The following is an 18,697-nucleotide window of genomic DNA, read 5'->3' on the forward strand; positions in this document are numbered from 1 at the left end:
GGTGATCCATTTTTCTACCGCTATTATTCTACCAGAAAAATCTTAATTTCACTTAGGGTGACTACACCGCCATAAATAATAATTTAAATACTTCACTTTTTGATGCATAAAAAGAGTATCAATTTTATATTATAAATGATATTTTCAAAAACACCAAAAACCTATAACTCAAATAATAGAGCAAATTACTTTAAGACTCCTTATATTTGTTATAATCTACAGTTCGGTACCCCTTATTTAAAAATCAAACGATTTGATACCTCAGTTTTAATTTTATAAACTATAAGACTCTTCTATTAAATGTTGGTACCAAATCGTTAACGGATGAAACGTGAGGTATCAAACCGTTTGAAAATGAGGTACCAAATCGTTTATATAATTAAAACGGAGGTATCATATCGTTTATATAATTAAAATTGAGGTACCAATTATTAACGGAACTAACAGAAGGGTCTTATAATTTAAAAAATCAAAACTGAGGTACCAAATTGTTTGATTTTTAAATAAGGGGTACCAAACTGTGAATTATGACAAACATGAGGGACCTTAGAGTAATTTGCTCCAAATAGTACAAGTTCTGAACAGTAATTTGTTGAAAATGTAGTTTTTTCACAAGCTCGTTCTTCCTCCAATTATCAAAAAAAAATATTATTTCCAAAAACTAAAAAACACCATATAAAATGATTTTTTTGGTCGAAACCGGAAAAAAGCATCTTCTCCAAGTTCAACCACGGTAGGTTTGGAGATGAAAACTTTATTTCTGATTAACTCTCAAAGTTTGAGAGAACACCACTTTGTTTAATCAAATTAACCAAGTCAATTCATAAAGAAAAATTAAAAAAATCATTTATACTTTTAAAGTCTGTTTCTAAAGGCAAATAAACCTTAACGTTTGAAAAGATTCAAATAATGTTTCTAATATTTTAAAAAATGAACTAGACCCTATGATTTTAACAGAAACTTGTTCATTTTTTAAGAAATTTAGGACATTTTTAACCTTTTCAGACATTGATTGCTTGTTTTTGAACTCAAATTTTAGAAGCGTAAAAATATGATTTTCTGTTTTAGAAATTCCAAAAAAAAATTGAACTAATGGAACATTTTATTATTACTATTGCTATGTCTTCATCGATTATATTTTTAAAAATTTGATTAATTTAATAAAATTTAATTTGATGAGCAGAGATTAATAATTAAAAAATTCGAATTCAATAAAATGAGTGGATATTGAATGAATCTAACAGTAGTATTAGCAATCGTAAGCAACTAAGCACATTAACAGCTTAGGTCAGCAAAGCCTATATCAATCAACCCAGCTAAATTTCAAAAACATTCAAATCTGATGGATAGTATTGAGCTGCTTTCGTCTCAAAATTGTTGCAAAAAACATTATTAATTTATTCAATTAGGAACAAAATGCTTCATATCATACTATAATGAATAAAATTATAATAGATAAAAACAGCAAATGTTTAATTAGGCTTAAGCCATTACAACGGCAGCAAACCAAAATCTGACTTGCAACAAGAGCAGAACTCAAAGCAAGAGCAAATTAACAGCAGCAATGGACCAATCTAAAAGAGAAAACAGGAGATTACATTAAGTAAATCTCATCAACAATGATATGCATAGACCCAATTATATATCCCCCTCAACAATGATCTTTCGTGCAAAGTTGAGGGGCCTATTTAATGCTATTAGGTCCTATTTTTTCATATGCAATGAGAAATTGATTAACTATGGAAGAGACTATATAAAATAATTTAGAATTTTTGAGGAGTAAGTTGATACCAACCCAGTGAGTTGCACAGTTGATACAAAATTAACAAAGGATGTGTTACTTTAATCTCCTTCCTCAACTGGGACATCTCTCTACAAATAGCTTTTACTTGGAAGAGTCAGACTCCAACCACCGGCTGTTTCCTAGCTCATGGCTCGGCTAAATCTAAGACTTTCGCTTTTTATATAATACTTAAATTCATGAAAAAATCAAGGTCTATAAAAATAGACCTAAAATTACACAACACAAATATTGCATTATATATCCTCCATTACAAGAAACAATATTCATACTCGGTAAACCCATATCATCAAATAAACAAAAAAAAATACATAAAATACAAACTAATGCAGCCTACATGTACTATTCAGCAATACTCGAATTTTAATTCTTCCTCTAACATAAGAAACAATGATCTAATTTAATAAACTGAAGAACAAAAAAAAGCATACATTACAAATTAACTATGCATACAACTCACATTCAGCGAAACTCAAATTTTGGGTCTACGCCACGCCGAGCTTCATCTACAAGGGCCAAACTCAACATTTCGTTGGAAAACTGATCATCTGGTTTAAGCCATAAAGCCTGATTGAGAAAAGAATTTCAAAAAATTAGAAAGCAAATAATATAAAAAAAAATTAGGTTATTCTCACTAACAGTTCCGAAACTTCCTTCCCTGTCTCATTGTCATCATCCTGAACTTCAATCCCTCAACTTTAATTTGAAAACTCTACTGTCCTGCACGGCCTAACAAATATTTTAAATAAAAGTTCTCCATGTCATTCCACATCAACTGCCACATGGCCTGCCTTCATAAAAAAAAAACCTTGTTTTCTATCATTTCTCAGTTACCATCTTCAAGCGGACGCCACTAGTACACTAACAAAATCACCACCACTGATCCCAAAACTCACCTGAACTCAGCAGCAGCAACCACCACCGTTATTCAAGAAGATTACTCCACGACTCGCAATTCTACTAACCCAGCTGCTCCATGTAAAAACCACAGCCGTAAGAATAAAATGCTGATCCTTCCATCATAACCAATATCAACCCTGCCTCTCTCAACACTCTGACATCTCACCACCAACCTTCTATGTCACCTTTCTCAACTATATTTGTTGAATGATAATGACCAAAAGACAATGAAGAAGTTGCAGCCAGTGTCAATAGTGTTCTTTTTTTTGCAGCCATAGCCACAAGTAAAATCAGATTTCTTTCTTTCTTCCAAAGAAAGAAACTTTGTCTGTTGCAACCATAGCCACTGGTGTTTAGATTCTAAACATGAATTTGTATGATTTAGAGAGATAAATTTGCAACTCTTTTTGGTTAACGCTTCGCGATTTCTGCGAGTAGTTCCAGTTTCTAACAAACAGCAATGGTTTTTAACAGCACTGCAGTTTCTGATTGGCTGAATGTGAAAAATAAACACGTTGCCCAGAGTTAACAGAAACTGTGAAAAATTAATGGCAGGGACCTTTGAAGTTACAAAAATTGAAGCTAAGGAATTTTGTGATTATGAATTGAAGTTCATGGACAACAATGGGAGAGAGCAGGAAGTAAAATTACCCATCATTCTCAGAATGCAAATAATGTAGCAGGGGCGTCAAATATATATAAAAAAATTATACATACATAAGCAAAAGCAAATTACAGATTACATACCTTATGGTAATGTGTGATTGCTGCAGTAACATTATCCTGCATAGATTACAAAGTTGAAATAAAAAATTTCTTAACATTGATAGACATGTTTGACATCATAAGGTTTTCCCCGCTAAATATCAATTCAATAATTTGCAAAATATAGCTAAAAAGAAAATTAGATTATAGTTAATAAGGGCTTCTATTTATCAATTGAATGGTGTTGTGGACACAATTCCAAATGGTTTATTGATTTTGGCTGAACTCTTATATCTAACCTCTACATGAAAAAGTCATAATAAATTATCTTTTTACTTTCTGATTTCACGGTCTTACTCTAATATCAAGTCGCCATGTACTCACTATGAGAATGAAATGAAAACTTGAAATATGTTCTTTCCTGATACCATATCCAAAAGAATTCTCTAATTAGGGAATTTTTTGTTTGCTTTTCACTTTAATAGTTCGAAGTTCTTTTATTGTCATATGCAAAAAATAAATCTTCCGCATGGTATTGAAGTCAATTTAGCATGTCCATTTTCACCATAACTCTTCCATATCTTTACTTTCATTATGAATGTTGAAGAGAAATTAATACCAAAATTCTCAAGATGAAAGCATTACTTATGGTAAATAGCATAACTTATTGATTAAACTGCAGTATATCCAAATTTTCTGCCTGTTATTTACTATATAACAAATACTCCTAAAAAATTTATTCTTTAGAATCACTTGTATCTCTGGAAAGCTAATGGATTATAAAAAAAACTATGAAATAAACGTATGTATAAAAGGAACTCAAGTTACCTGCAAGTGATAAGTGTACGCAAGACCCGCATATGTACTCAAACTTTTAGTTGATAAGGTAAGTGCTCTCTCATAGCACGAAATTGCTTCATGGTACATCCTGACACATTGTAAATTGATAATATTAGTTTGAACATAAATATGCTTATCATTATATTTCCAAAATGAGGAATACGAGCGACATTTAAAGCTATTAGCAGCATTTAATTCAACTCAGAATATCTAATCCAGAAATAGAATGTAATGAATTAAAACATGAACAAGAATGATGAGAGCCTAAATTCCACTCAAGGTTATGCACCTAGAGCAAATTCAGTTCATCTGCATTTAGCAGCTACCATCATAAATACAAAAGGGCAATTGCTTTTATTTTATATTCAGGCAGCTTCTGACCTGAACAAGTAAACATATGATCCTAAAGAAAAATGATTATTTGAAAACTCCAAAATTAAGTGCAAAAATATATCATTTTCCCACTTAAGGTTCAGAACAATATTTTGGTCTATTAATTGGAAAAAAATTATAAAACCGAAAAGGTATCAAAGGTATACATCCAAAAGTATCCAAAAGGCAAGAAGCTACTAAGAGGCCAATTCTAACAACAATAACATACTTTAGTTTTCTGTATGCGTGGGCAAGATTAACTACAGTTGGTTCCCACAATTGACTTAAAGATGGAACATATGACAAAGTCTTCTCAAACCACTTCACGGCCCTACCATACCTGTAAGATATTAGAAGAAAAAGCACGCAAGTCAAAATAGCTCAATACCTCAAAATATTTGTGACCTAACCGAAGGTAAAAATGTAAGCATATCGTGAAAATTGAAGTTCTAAAGCAATACAAAATGACAAACTTAACAAAGGTTATTATGTCAATGTAATAAAGAAATAAACTGTATATTTAAAAATGTAAAATTTCCTGAAAGTAAAAGAATTATCAGGTTCCGAAAAAAATTGGTGATAGTGTTACAATAGTGGTTAATGGTTATTGCAATTATATCATGATAACACAAAGTAGAAACATCCTTACTCTTTCATGTTATAAGCAACGATGCCCAGTTCATTATATACCAAAGGATCTGAAGGACAAATTTCCTTTGCTTGCAAAAAAAACTGCAAGAAAAAAATAAAATCAGAATCGTTAAGAACATGAGAAGACAGATCAAAAAGATAGAACAACCTAGCCATAACTATGATAGCCTAAAAGGACATGACAGACGCAGCAGCCAACAGAGGACAACAAAGCTTAAGATAACTTCCTGTATACAAGAAAGCTATCAATGGATATCTAAGACTGATATAACGCCACTTAAATTGAGCAAAAGAGAATCAAAATTCCACAACCAAGAAACTAAAGTCATGTCACTTTCAAGTCCAAATGTAAACTAGAGTACCCAGAATCTTCTACTGAATCAATTCAAACTTTATTCAATATATGCTTACAAGTTAATAACTGAAAGTACAATGATCAGGCTATAATTTTGCAATCATTGGAGGTGCTATGCTTGAATTTGATACTGAGATTTCTTGCTTTTTGATTTCGTTCTAATATATTCAGAAATGTTTAGTTCTTCAGGATCTTCAACTCTAGAGCTGAGAGCAATATAGCCTTAGCATCTCATTGTACTGCAAATAAAAATTAATCTTTCTATCCAAAGCAATTCACGCCAATAGATGTGCTTCCAGAGCTGCCACGCTCTATAAGACAAATTTGGTCGCCTTCAGTGAACATCCTGTTTTAAATCAAAACTAATTATTATAGTAATATAAAGAAACAACTTCTCCATATCCCAATCTCCCTAACACAATCCATTACTATCTAATCACCAGTGAAATTCCCTTGCAAGCAAATCTCCTCTTTCCACATTCAATATGCGCAGAATATGGTATAGGATCCCTGCAGCAAGCAATCCTGAAGAGTGCAACTCAGAGGAGACCAAACTAATGATATACTCTAAGCAGTATAACACAGGGAAACTGATGTTTATGTTCATTTTTTCCCATTCACAATTCTATACTTCAAGTGATCTTCAAATTGTACACGGGTAAGTCTCTCCTAACTTCGAGTCGACCTAAATTTTGGAACATAAGCAACTTCTTGCATAAATTGCTAAGTTCATTGAGAAAGCATTTTAATTGCTCCTATTTTTTTATAAATGGTGGTTTAAGAAAGTTTGCTTAATATGGGTCTTCATCTCAATGAACAAATCATAATTTAGGCATTGATGTGATGTTCATCTGCTGCATTGCACTGAATTGTGTGTCAAAGTACCAAATCCATCTGGAATTCGGCCTTCAACTCTAGTAAGTTAGTTTCTTCATTACTCTGCTAAATTCAAAGGACCTTATTAATTAATGCAGATCCCAAAATTTTGTAAATTTTAGATGTAAATTCCTCGAGAAATATATGATGTAATTTGTATTATCTTAGTTCAATAACAAAAACTAATCACTCGGCATATCAATGGCATCACACAAGCATAAATTTTATGAATAATGATGACATCAATGTGGCAGTTCCACCATGGAAACAAAGACGTCAACAAAAATCCATCTAAAATGCAAAGGAATTGCTAAAAGAAGTAAGTCAAATAAAATATAAATTTGCGACTGTCCAAAATAAAACCAAAACTAGAAATATGTTGGTTGTATGAACACGAGATAACCTGCTCAGCAAGCTTATAGCTGTGGGTTCGCATGTACTCCATCCCAATGAACATTGTTGGTAAATGGCACCTGGAATAACAGAATATCAAGATTCAACCTGTAAAAAGAGAATTTATAAATAATAAGAGGACTTCCATGTCCACAACCTTAGAATTAAAAAAAATGACAGCTTATCACAGTAGAGGACCCAATATATCGGATTAGTGGGACAAGGACCTAAACTTAGCATGCAAATCCAAAAATGGAATTAGGGGACACCCTGTGCATGAAGTTCCCCTTATAATGAATAATAATTTGATACAAAATTTATTTATTGCAGATTTATACACCATAGAAACTTAATATGAAATTTTAACATAGTTGACACTAGACAGTATATATCAAGCTTAATTAAGACTTCTTGATGAATATATATTGTCTATAATACTATAGTTGAAACTTCCTGATTTAAGTAGATCTCATTACAACAAAACAGCCTAGATTTAGTTGATATAATTACCATAAATCAGCTTAGATCTAACTGGTGCAATTGCTGAGAATCAGCCTTGTATATCTCTCTTATTTTATATTTATTGAGAGGAACTCTCACATAGAGAAGTATCCAATCCAATTTGACATGGTATCAAAGACATATTTCAGAATTTTAAAGGTGTTTTCTGCAGAGTTAGGTCTATGTCTTGGGTTTATTCCTGCTATTTTCTTGAATTTATTTTTTACTGTTCAGTGTCTTTCAAAAACTTTTGGAAATTATTTTTGGTGACTTTCAGGTATCGTGTCAACTACCAACTTAGTTAATTTTGGTGTTCGTTTCATGGGTAAAAAAATATTCCACCTGGGAAATTTCATATTTGTTTATTTGTTATGGGAAAAGAACCACGTGGAGACATTGATGGTGGTGATCCAACAGCACCTACTGAGCTTTCTCAATTGGCTAAGTGGCAAGTCAAGGATGCTAGAGTCAAATGACCTGACTTGTAGGATCAGTTGACCAGCAGCTCATTCCAAGTTTGAGAATCAGCCTTATATATCTATATTATTTTCTATATATTGAGAGGAACTCTGACATAGTGACGCATTCAATCCAATCTGACAATAATAATGAAACAATGCTATTTTTCATCACTTACATGTATTAAATTTCGTAAACAAATATGTGTATAAGAAAGACTAGTTATGAACAATTCTAAAACTAAGATAAGTGAAAGTAAAAAAGTAATTGCAACTTAAATAAACTTGTAAACTAAACAAAGTTATTTTAAAATTTAAGATTAAATAATTATGAAAGATACATAATGTTAAGAAAATCATATCGAGTGCATTCATTGTTGGAGTTAAAAAAAATGAAAAATTTGAAGTGACAAGTAAAATATTGCAAATTCCTAAGGAGGACTGTGTAGGCTTAAGCTATAAATTCTATATATATACTGAAATGTGCGAGTGGGCTTAGGGTGGAGAGAGTCTTGCATGACCTTGCTATCCTAATACTTTTGATTGCGAGCAGAATATATTACTATGAGCCAGTAATTGAGAACTTAATGCTTCCAATTCCAACTCTTGGCTTTCTAGGTGAGTGCGGACAGGTGGTAAATCATCTTAAGATGGTTTAGGCAGCGTGCAAGTAGAGACATGTAGCAAAATGCCAATCAAATTACTAGGAATGAGCATGCTACAAATAAGCAGATGACATTCTTTTCAAAAAATGGGGGAGAGGAAGTGAGGGTTTAGAGATAGAGCAAGGAAGACAGGAAGATAAAGAGAAAGTAAGAGATGGAATATGAGACAATGCTAATAGAGAAAACTCAGAACAAAAAGATATTGTTTAAGCTCATAATTTTAGTGCACAAAAATGCCTTCGCGATTTATACTGCATTACTTGGCATAGCAATGCATTCAATAGTTTCCAAGAAAAAGAAAGAAGCGATTAATAAAGGATCATAAATTACCCTGGAAATAGACGAGCAGCAGTTCGGTATGCAGACATTGCTTGATCATTCTCCTCTTGAGCAGCATACGCATTACCATAGCCTATCCAAGCAGGTGCAAAGGTTCCATCTAGACTTGTAGCCTTGCTGCAGTGAAGAATAGAAACAAATCAAATCCAACCTACCTGATAGCATAGCAAATATTACATGGGAAGCATGCCTACAAATATGTAATAGCAAAATTGTCAGTGTGCTACACATAATACATCTGCTACCCTGATTCATCTGCTACTCTGATTCAGCTCAAAGAGCTCAAACTAAATATCTTGCCAATACCCAATTAAGTCATTATAGTGTCAGTAATTTTATGACAGTCTGCATTTGTTTGATAAAATGAAACAAATCACTAATTTCTGATATATCATGTGTGGTTGATTATTGTAAATAGAAAGAATTAACTACATTAAGAACAAGAGTAATCCCGAGCAGGCACCATAACAGGGTATAATGTGCTGGAAAGCAATTTGAACTGGAAGCCAATCCAAAGTGCATTAAGACTAGTATGGAAATTTCAATTGTCTTAAGGCCCGTTGAATGCACATTGGAAATGTAACAGGAAGTGCAAAGCTTAAACTCTTCCATGGCCTTAACTTGTATAAATGGCAATAAAAGTGACTCTAAAACCTTTAGCACTTACTACTTCATTTAATGGGAGCCTGGAATTCAGTACAACATGTGTCGTGGTATGGGAACGGGGTTCACTCATTATTAAATTACATGGTACTTGGAGGGTAAGATTAGTCAGTTCGCTCATTCAAGACACAGCACTTTAAAATTATATAACGGATTTGTTGGTAGGAAAAACGATTATTTCATTTATACAGATATACAATAAATTATCACCAAATATACAGCCTTAAGTTATATCATGATTCATATTCACTTTAGAAAGTTAATTTTTTAGTTAGTTATAACTTACATATTCAAATATACAATAAATAGCTCAAAACAAAAAAAAAACAAAAAAGCAAACGTCAAGAAGATTCATAATGCCATAAACTATTCAAAAGTAGCAAGCAACACCGAAAATTAGATCACTGCTTTAAAATTCTTATGATCGGTCCAAAATACTAACTCCCACTTGTTCTCTTACATCATAATTTGATCTTCTTTAAAAACTTTTGCCATATCAAAATGCTTATCATCCAATGAGTTCCACATTCTATTATACTCAAAACAATGCAGTCTAAAAAAATTATAAAGCCTAAGTTTCCAAGTTGAAGTTATTCAAGATGCATATTATTAAGTCTGATCCATTACACTCTTTCTCTTCTTCTTTTGAAATATCCTTTATAAATACTAATCTACTGTATTAGCATCGCCGGCACACAAATACAAATTGAAGAAAATATATAGCGGCTGCGAATCAGTACACATTCCAAAGCAAATCAGATCATGAAAGAAACGCAAACTGGAACGTGGTTCCATGGGGGGCAGCAAATTAGGTAATTATGAGTGGGTGGGAGGCAGATCATGCAATATAAAACCCATGTTTATTTTCTGTGAGATGCCCAGAAACTGCTAATCTTGTTGTTTCTTTACAATACAAATATGCATATAGCCCTAGAACTTAAATGATTATTACTTTTTCGTTGCCAAAACATCCTTCATAACAAATTCTATCAGCCCAACTATTTTCTTATTCTACCTAGCTTTGAAATACTCCAAATATAGCCTAGCTATTATGTCTTGCAAGTAGCCATAATCATCTTCCCTTCAATAAAATATCCTCATCATTTTAAATTCAGATCAAAATATAAAATCATGTTGGTGCAACAATAAAGAAGGAAAGGCAAAAAGCAATTGCTCATCCCATTTGAGAAAATCCTGGATATTTTTAAATTTATCCTTTATTTCAGTGCAAAATTGAAATTCATGGTGTTGCCTCTCTTGTACTTATTACAATTACCCAATAAAGTCCTAGTGAACTATACAAACTACAAAGTATTGGAAACTTCAAATTCTAAAGTGTGCACCTTCTATTATATTAAGCCATGAAAAGAAATAAATCACAGAATTAAAATATGAAAGCGAGTGAAGTATAGATAATTTGCATTTCTGTAACCGATGTTGTGTTTACCTATAATTGTAAAGACATTTACCTGAAATAGCGTCGTGATTGATCATACTTCTTGATACAATAGTAGTAGCAACCAACAGCAAACCATGAAAGAGCCCTAACAAAACAGATACAGAATGCAAATCACTCCATGCACAATCAATAATCCTCAATAACATCATAACAAGATTCATACTGTGAATGAGTATGTGTTTCTGATTTCAGAAAGAAAAATCAAATTTCAGACAAGTATCTGAATCAGGAAATTTATAGGTATTGTTAAGTTGTAGAAAATTATATTAGTTTTTTTTAGAAAGTTATTCCAAGAAAATTGAGAAATAAAGGCTTGGGTGATTAGTTCATATCAGTTTTTCATATTTTCTACTTTTACACAAACGTAGATATTGATAAATAAAACATGGTGTTTAATTCAATCAGTTTATCTTATTTTCAAAATTTATAGGAAGCCGTGAAAAACTACTTTAATTGTTTTCTAATTTTTCTTTTATAACCACCAAAGTTGAAGAAGAGTGATGATCTCTTTAATAATAAAAAAACACCCAAGGTTAAATTCTTAAAAAATAGATTATTCAAAGAACGGGAGAAACAAGAAAGAGGGAAGTCCAACTAAATTTCTTATGAAAAGACGTGCGATGAGATCCCATTAGCAGACCCTTAACAAAATCTCACAATGAAAAAATAGAGAGGAAATAGAGTGACTTATAAGTGGAGGTGATTAGTACTTAACACAAGTCAATTGGTTTTATGCAAGGTCATTATCTGTCACTTGATCCGACACTCTCAGGGCCATGGATTTTCACAAATACAAAAATAAATAGAAAGGTCAAAATAAAGAAAAGAAAGAAAAGGAGAGCACAACTCACTTTTGAGGATAATCCTTCACCAAATTACAAGCCATAAGATAAAGCTCATTTGAATTTCCAAGCTCCATAGCCGCAGCTAAATGGACCAGTGTACATTTCAAATGGAAAGGGTCCTTCTCGAGTAGTCTTTTTAAAAAAAAAAACTGAAATAAGCCGTGATATCTAACATACATGTTTTAAACATATTCTATTTAGACAGTCCCGCAAACTTACATCGAAGTTAATTCAAAACATTTGTTGTATTCACCACATTGATTGTAGTATTCAGCTTTGCAGGCAAGTAAATCAGTGTCATTCTTCAATGTATGCATGAAACTTTGCCCAGAAGGGTTACAGTTGCTACATTCTTTTTCAAGCTCCCTAAACTTGGCTTCTATAGTACTTTCTTTATCATACTGGATAACCACCGCATCCATAAGGTATACAATTAAAAATCAGAACACAATCACGTAGAACAATTAAGCAGAATTTATATACAGAATACATCCCAGAACCTTGTTTCATATGTTTGCATTTTGGTTCTTGAACAAATCAAGTAATATACACACCTTTTTAATCAGGCAGGAGTAGAACAGAGAGAGCCACCCATCTTCAGGACCAAATTGCAATGCTGAAAGCAAACTTGTTTCTAAAATTCAGTAGAACATGTAGTTAGTCAAAGCACTGGATCATCTGAACCAGATTATAATTTTTTAAAAGACAATAGACAGTGTCATTCATCTGCATTCAATCAAAAGTTTAGCGCCAGTTCAAAGCTTATAGAAGTTTTTGTTTTAATAAAGTACATAATGGAGCAAATCAAAATTCTAAGTTGGAGATTTTATTACCTTCTTCACAGGTAAGCATGTGATTTTCAACAAGACATTCCAAAGCCTGATGAAAGATAAACATACAAGAATTCATCTTTTATAAAAGGAAAAAACAATTAACCTCGAGCCTTTGATAAGACACTATACCAGAACAATAGGGGAAAATTCAGACAGATTAACTAATAAAAGGAGAATGACTCTTTATTGAGTTCTTAATAAGGAAATCATAAAATTAGCGATATTTAAGCCTGGTGCCTTTTTTTGGGCAGCCACAAAATATACAAGTGAAGACTGTTGCATATATTAATTCAGACACCAAATTGGAAGCTATGATAGTGGATATTATAACATACCTCATAACATAAAGGATCAGCCTTGATGGCAGCTTTGTACCTAAAGTCACCAAATCAGAATAGACAAAATAAGGACGCATATAAAAACAAATCGCCTGTCCTTTTGTCAGTTTAGTTACATAAAGGAAAAGAGCACAGCATAAATGTGATAGAAAAAAGAAAAAAAATTATTGTAGCCAAGTTATGGATTTATACAAAATTAGCAGGGCATGGACTTCTGAAAAAATAATTCTCAGTAAAATGCTTTTAGTTTAAAACCTAAACTTAAAACAGCTAGTTGTAAAAGTTATGTAAATAATCAGTGGTGTAATCAGAATTGGATGAAGTACCTGAAAATTAAGGATCACACCATCATGTGCAAATTGGTACTGTGATGAAATTTCTTAAAATATCATTTATAACAACTCAAGCTTTCGCTTGCCTCCTTAATATGTTTTAATCTAACAGTGATTCAAAGTAGAATGGCTTTAGTCGACTGCTACGTAGGTTATGATATTAAGGCAAATTAAGATTAGATTAGATCTCATAGATATACATAAATCTATGGCTGGAAATTCAAATAAAACAATTGAAGCAGAAGTGATGAGATAGTCAATCTTTTTCCGAGAACCAGATCTGATCGGGACTTGCAAAAAAAAAAAATCAGGGCTTATTATGTTTCAAGAAATGATGGTTGTCATTGGGAAATATTTTCTCAAAACATCAGAACGCTTTCTGAACATTTTGATTTGAAGACAAAATCAATTAGGAGTCTTGAGCATTTTGTTCTAGTGTTCTAAGTACATTGAAGATTTTCCATTTCACCTAAAAATAACATAAACATGTTTAACACTTGAAGGCAACTTTTCTAGTCCCATATATACTGTAATTTTAAAGAAAGAAATAAACTAAATCAGTAAAATTCCACCTGTTATCAGCTACAAAGGAGGGTCAGTGGCATTAAGCAGTTGAAATTAAGCAGTAATCCACAATTAAATTTGAACATGGTATCATTTTCTTGTTCAAGAAATGATGGTTGTCATAGGGAAATATTTTCTCAAAACATCAGAACGCTTTCTGAACATTTTGGTTTGGAAACAAAATCAATTAGGAGTCTTGAGCATTTTTTTCTAGTGTTCAAAGTACATTGAAGATTTTCCATTTCACCTAAAAATAACATAAACATGTTTAACACTTGAAGGCAACTTTTCTAGTCAAAGAAAGAAATAAACTAAATTAGTAAAATTCCACCTGTTATCAGCTACAAAGGAGGGTCAGTGGCTTTAAGCAGTAATCCGCAATGAAATTAAGCAGTAATCCACAATGAAATTAAGCAGTAATCCACAATGAAATTTGAACATGGTATCATTTTCTTGTTCCATTTCTATTAGCTTTTAAATTCTATAAAATAGGAAAATGACGGGAAAATATTTTGAGGTGGCCACTTCATATATGTCGTAACAAACTGATTGTGAGGAAAACAGTCTCCAGAAAACAAATGAAGCCTAAAGTTCATATTATTAAACTCGCTAAGCATCACAATCAAAGTTCACATTGATATCATACCCAACTATTTGGCTGTAATCAATATTAGGAATAAAACATCAAGAATCATCGTATTCAAAGCACTTGAGCCTGTAAATTTCATTACACTTGGACTTTTAATCCATTTGACTTTTAGATTGTTATAAACAATTTAAGGAAAAAATACATAAGTAAACTTAATAAATAATGACATAAATTTACATGCTACTCCATTCAAGCACAGGTGATAACCTTTCACTCAGCTATTTTATTTAGCAATTATAACTCGCATTTCAATTCTGAGTTTTAATAATTTCCTTGCTTGAGGAAAACCTAATTCAGGCATACAATATTGTAACTTACAAATGTAGGCTCTTAATCTAACAATTTCCCCCTCCCTTTCCCATCAAAGAAGAAATTCAATAAAGAGAAGGCTGCATCCATGGCAATGAGCAACAAAACTTATGTGCTATATTTTATAAAAACAATATATTAATATAAAAATTTAATAATCAGCTAGCAAAAAATCAATTTTAATTACAAAAATATTAACTATGAATGTCTGTGTGTTAATATGGAGGCATTTCAGCTTACAAAGTCTCAATTAGAAATCAACAGGAGTGGACTTGTGCTTAGCAGATAATATGAGAAATTGCATATGTTAAAGATGAAAAAGTAAAAATGATACTATCTGTTTTGAAACTAACCAAAGTCGAGCTTGGGAGCGATTTTCCAGAGCTTCATAAGCCCTACCTCTCAAAAAACAAATTGCCGACGATATCTGAGGGCATCAAAATAATCTCATTTAACCAAATATTATAGTTATAAAGGGAACTTCTCCATGCTAATTACAGTAATAAGCAGTAAAACACACGCAATTAAAAACCAAGCATTAAGATGTACTCCCTCCGTCCCAATAGAGTTGTCCACTTTGAGAATTTTTTTTGTCCCAAAACTCTTGTCCACTTTCAAAAAGTAACTAACTTTTACACTCAATGTTTCTATATTACCCCTATTTAAAATCCACTAATAAATAAAGTGAAAGTAAATTGCATGTGGACCCTATATTAAATAGGGGTATTACAAGAAAAGTAAGTAAAATTTATAAACCCTATACTCAATAATTGTTTTTCTTAAACTGTGTGATAAAGGCAAAGTGGACAACTCTATTGGGACGGAGGGAGTATAATATTATGACACAGCTCATAAATAGAATGAGTTTAATTTTAATACATTTTAATATTGAAGAGGCATATAATAAGCATTAAAAGAAAAAGAAAAACTGACATTGATCTCACGATCTTCTCCAATGGAATGTTTAGTATCAAACAAATTTCCATCATCATCAACTTTAGCATCGCCCAGCATAAGCAGACATTGGTCCCATTCTTTTAATTCCTCCTAGTAAACAATTAAATTGAAAACAAACTGAATAATGATAAATAAACCCTAGAAATGAAAAGGAGAGAGGATATATACATACAAGGCATTTGGCGGCGAGGTAGCGGAAACGTAGGTCACGGAGGACGATCTTAGAAGCGTTGAGCAGGTGAAAAGCCCGCCGATAATGACGGCCGAGGAACAGCGCTTGAGCTTGCATGTAAATGTCGGCAGGATCGTTGGTGAACGCCGCAACTTTGTCGGCGAAGAAAATGGCTGATGAGTAGAGGTGCTTGCTCACGCAGTCGCGCACCACTCCGCGAAGCTTTTCTATTTGGTCTTCTCTCATTTTCGAGTGAAAGTGAAGCTGTTCTCAGTTTTAGATTTCAAATTTCGAAGAGTGCCGCACTTCTGTTTTGATGGTGCTATAACTTGAAAAAACATAAAGGTAAAAGGTACATAAAGGCCCCTAAGGTTTACCATTATTCTCATTGACCATTTCAAGTTTTTAGGATCTCAATTATGACCTAAAAGGACTCGAATTCGTGGACACAATTAACTTTTATATTTGTCGGATCATTAATGTTATTAATTTACAGGTATACTCCATGTAAATATAGTCATATTATACGGGCAATAACATACAATCGTCTCATCTCAAAAACAACTGGAAATACTATAAATAAATAGATGGAAATAAAGTGTTAAAATTAAACTGGAAATAATGTAAACATGCATTACATCATATGACTCAATATAAACTGTCATGACAAGTACGAAACATGTATGCATAATTAGCAGGCATTTAACTCTGGGATTCTATTACGGTCTGAATTAACGGATTGTGACCGATTGTGAAAAATGAAAATGATAGTTCCAAAATTTATAGTTGGTCGAACATTTCATCATATTTGTCAAACTATTCATGCAACACATAAGTATAAGCCAGCAATTTAACATTTTATCACCGCTCGGGATAACAGTTCCGAGCCAACACAATAGCATATAACACTTAATAAATCAACATGCAAATCCATATTACATTGTCCATAATTCTTATTTGAAAGCATCTTCTTTACCAAGCAAAGGTTAACAGATATACTATTTGAAAACATAATTTCCATACTGGTCGAGTACTCGCTCAAAGTCCGATATACAACTGAAAGACTTAAACACCAAAATAAAATAATTTCATGTCTAGTATCAGTTCGATCAAACACTTTATCGATATCCATAAATAACAAATGGCAAAACCATGTTTGGAAGAAGGCCTACTTACTTAAAAAAAACCCACCTTGAAACAATTTTTCGTTTATACCCTGACCTAGGAAAAAGTTCATTTGTACCCTTTTTTTGATTTTTCGTTTTCAATTGTACCCCAAAATTTTATTTTTTGGCAATTTAATTAATTAAAAGATGAAAACATTAAAAATAATTAAATAGAAGGGTTATATCATTTATTTGAAAAAATACAAATAAGTTAAAAGAATGAACGATTATTTTAAGCTTTTTCTAAATAAAAAAAGTTCAATTTAGTGCTTTAGGGTAGAGTTGAAAATGAAAAATCAAAAAAAATGTACAAATGAACTTTTTTCTAGATCATGGTATAAACGAAAAAATATTACAAGGTGGGGTTTTTTTAAGTAATTAGGCCTTGGAAGAAATATAAAATTAATATAATCGTATCTTTAAAAATTAACAAATTTTTGGAAATTTCACCAAACTGATAAACCCGTAATTTACAATATAAAAATAACTGCAGAGCAATATCACATAACCTAGAGCTAGCCAAAATCATTGTAAAAACCTCTTTTTTGGACATATAAAAAGTGATAAGAAACTGAAGCATTCAATGATGATCTCTTGGGACGCTCGTCCGAATGACAAGATAGTGATCCGTTTTTTCAGAATTCAAGTGAACTAGATCGATATAGAGCAACAAACTTGAATGATTTAAGCATATTTTAAATAATTCATAAAAATTCAAAGAGATTGTGATAAACGGGTAAGATATTTAACTAATCTCAACGCTTTAAAATTTGGCCAATTTTTAGGTATAATGGACCAAATTGCCAAAATATAACCGTAGTGGCACTAAAGATTCCTTTTGACATTTTAAAGGACCATAAATGACTTTTACCCACCTTTGTTTACGTCATATGTTAATTATTCCAAATTTTATAAGAAAAATAGCAAATACTAGATGAACGAAGGATCATTTTACTCTCTGAACTTGGCACAAAGTATTAAAAACATCCAAATTAGCAAAAGAGGATTACTTTTACCCTGAACTTGGCAAAATGGGCTCAAACCCTCCTCCCCCCCCCCCCTCCTCAGTTTGGCGCGTGAAAGACAAACATGATTTTGACAAACCACCAATTAAAACTGTTGGTTTTCATAACAAATTGAGGGGGTAATTTGATCTATCTTTCCCAATTAAATCCCCAAATTAAATAAAAAACATAATGTCATATCTTCTTCAATTTCCATTCGCAAAAAAGATGAACCCTAATTTCCCATCTGCTATCATTTTATCGCGCAAAACATAAACCCTAACTCCCATTTTAAAATATGCTCTTGAAGATGTCGAGTGGGTCGAATTTTAATGGTTCTTTAGCTAGATCGACCAGACAATATCGCCATCAATAGAGGCGTGCTAGCAGACCTAATTACAATTATCATGGAAGAACTCACTACTGTAGATGTGGGTATTCTAGATAAAGCTCCAATTTGAGTTTCATGGATAAGAGAAAATCCGGGAAGAAGATTTTATAGGTGTAAAAAATGTGCGATTTGTTGTGGATTATTTGAATGGTTTGATGA

The 18,697-nt window shown here is 32.2% G+C and overlaps 1 protein-coding gene across 1 annotated transcript; it reads right to left on the minus strand.

Moving 5' to 3' along the window:
* Positions 1-2,070: 2,070 nt before the first annotated feature.
* Positions 2,071-16,293, minus strand: LOC126688121 (anaphase-promoting complex subunit 6). The gene is made up of 16 exons (XM_050382714.2): positions 15,978-16,293; positions 15,782-15,895; positions 15,202-15,275; positions 12,992-13,031; positions 12,657-12,702; positions 12,378-12,457; positions 12,043-12,224; positions 11,830-11,955; positions 10,989-11,063; positions 8,848-8,973; positions 6,904-6,973; positions 5,268-5,350; positions 4,848-4,958; positions 4,235-4,334; positions 3,449-3,484; positions 2,071-2,368 (listed from the first exon to the last, which is right to left on the minus strand). Exons 1-16 carry the CDS (start codon positions 16,221-16,223, stop codon positions 2,264-2,266), a joined length of 1,614 nt encoding a protein of 537 aa, XP_050238671.1. The 5' UTR covers positions 16,224-16,293; the 3' UTR covers positions 2,071-2,263.
* Between the last annotated feature and the right edge of the window lie 2,404 nt (positions 16,294-18,697).

The sequence above is a fragment of the Mercurialis annua genome, linkage group LG6 (genome assembly GCF_937616625.2).
Source record: "Mercurialis annua linkage group LG6, ddMerAnnu1.2, whole genome shotgun sequence".
NCBI classification, from domain to species: domain Eukaryota; kingdom Viridiplantae; phylum Streptophyta; class Magnoliopsida; order Malpighiales; family Euphorbiaceae; genus Mercurialis; species Mercurialis annua.

Bases quoted from the DNA above. Each gene is read 5' to 3' on its own strand.
- LOC126688121 (XM_050382714.2), bottom strand. From the start codon at position 16,223: ATGAGAGAAGACCAAATAGAAAAGCTTCGCGGAGTGGTGCGCGACTGC. The intron at 5,351-6,903 runs GTTATCTCGTGT...TTTTTCTTGCAG, and splicing joins GCTATAAGCTTGCTGAGCAG to TTTTTTTTGCAAGCAAAGGA. The intron at 4,959-5,267 runs GTAAGGATGTTT...AATATCTTACAG, and splicing joins GTTGCTTATAACATGAAAGA to GTATGGTAGGGCCGTGAAGT.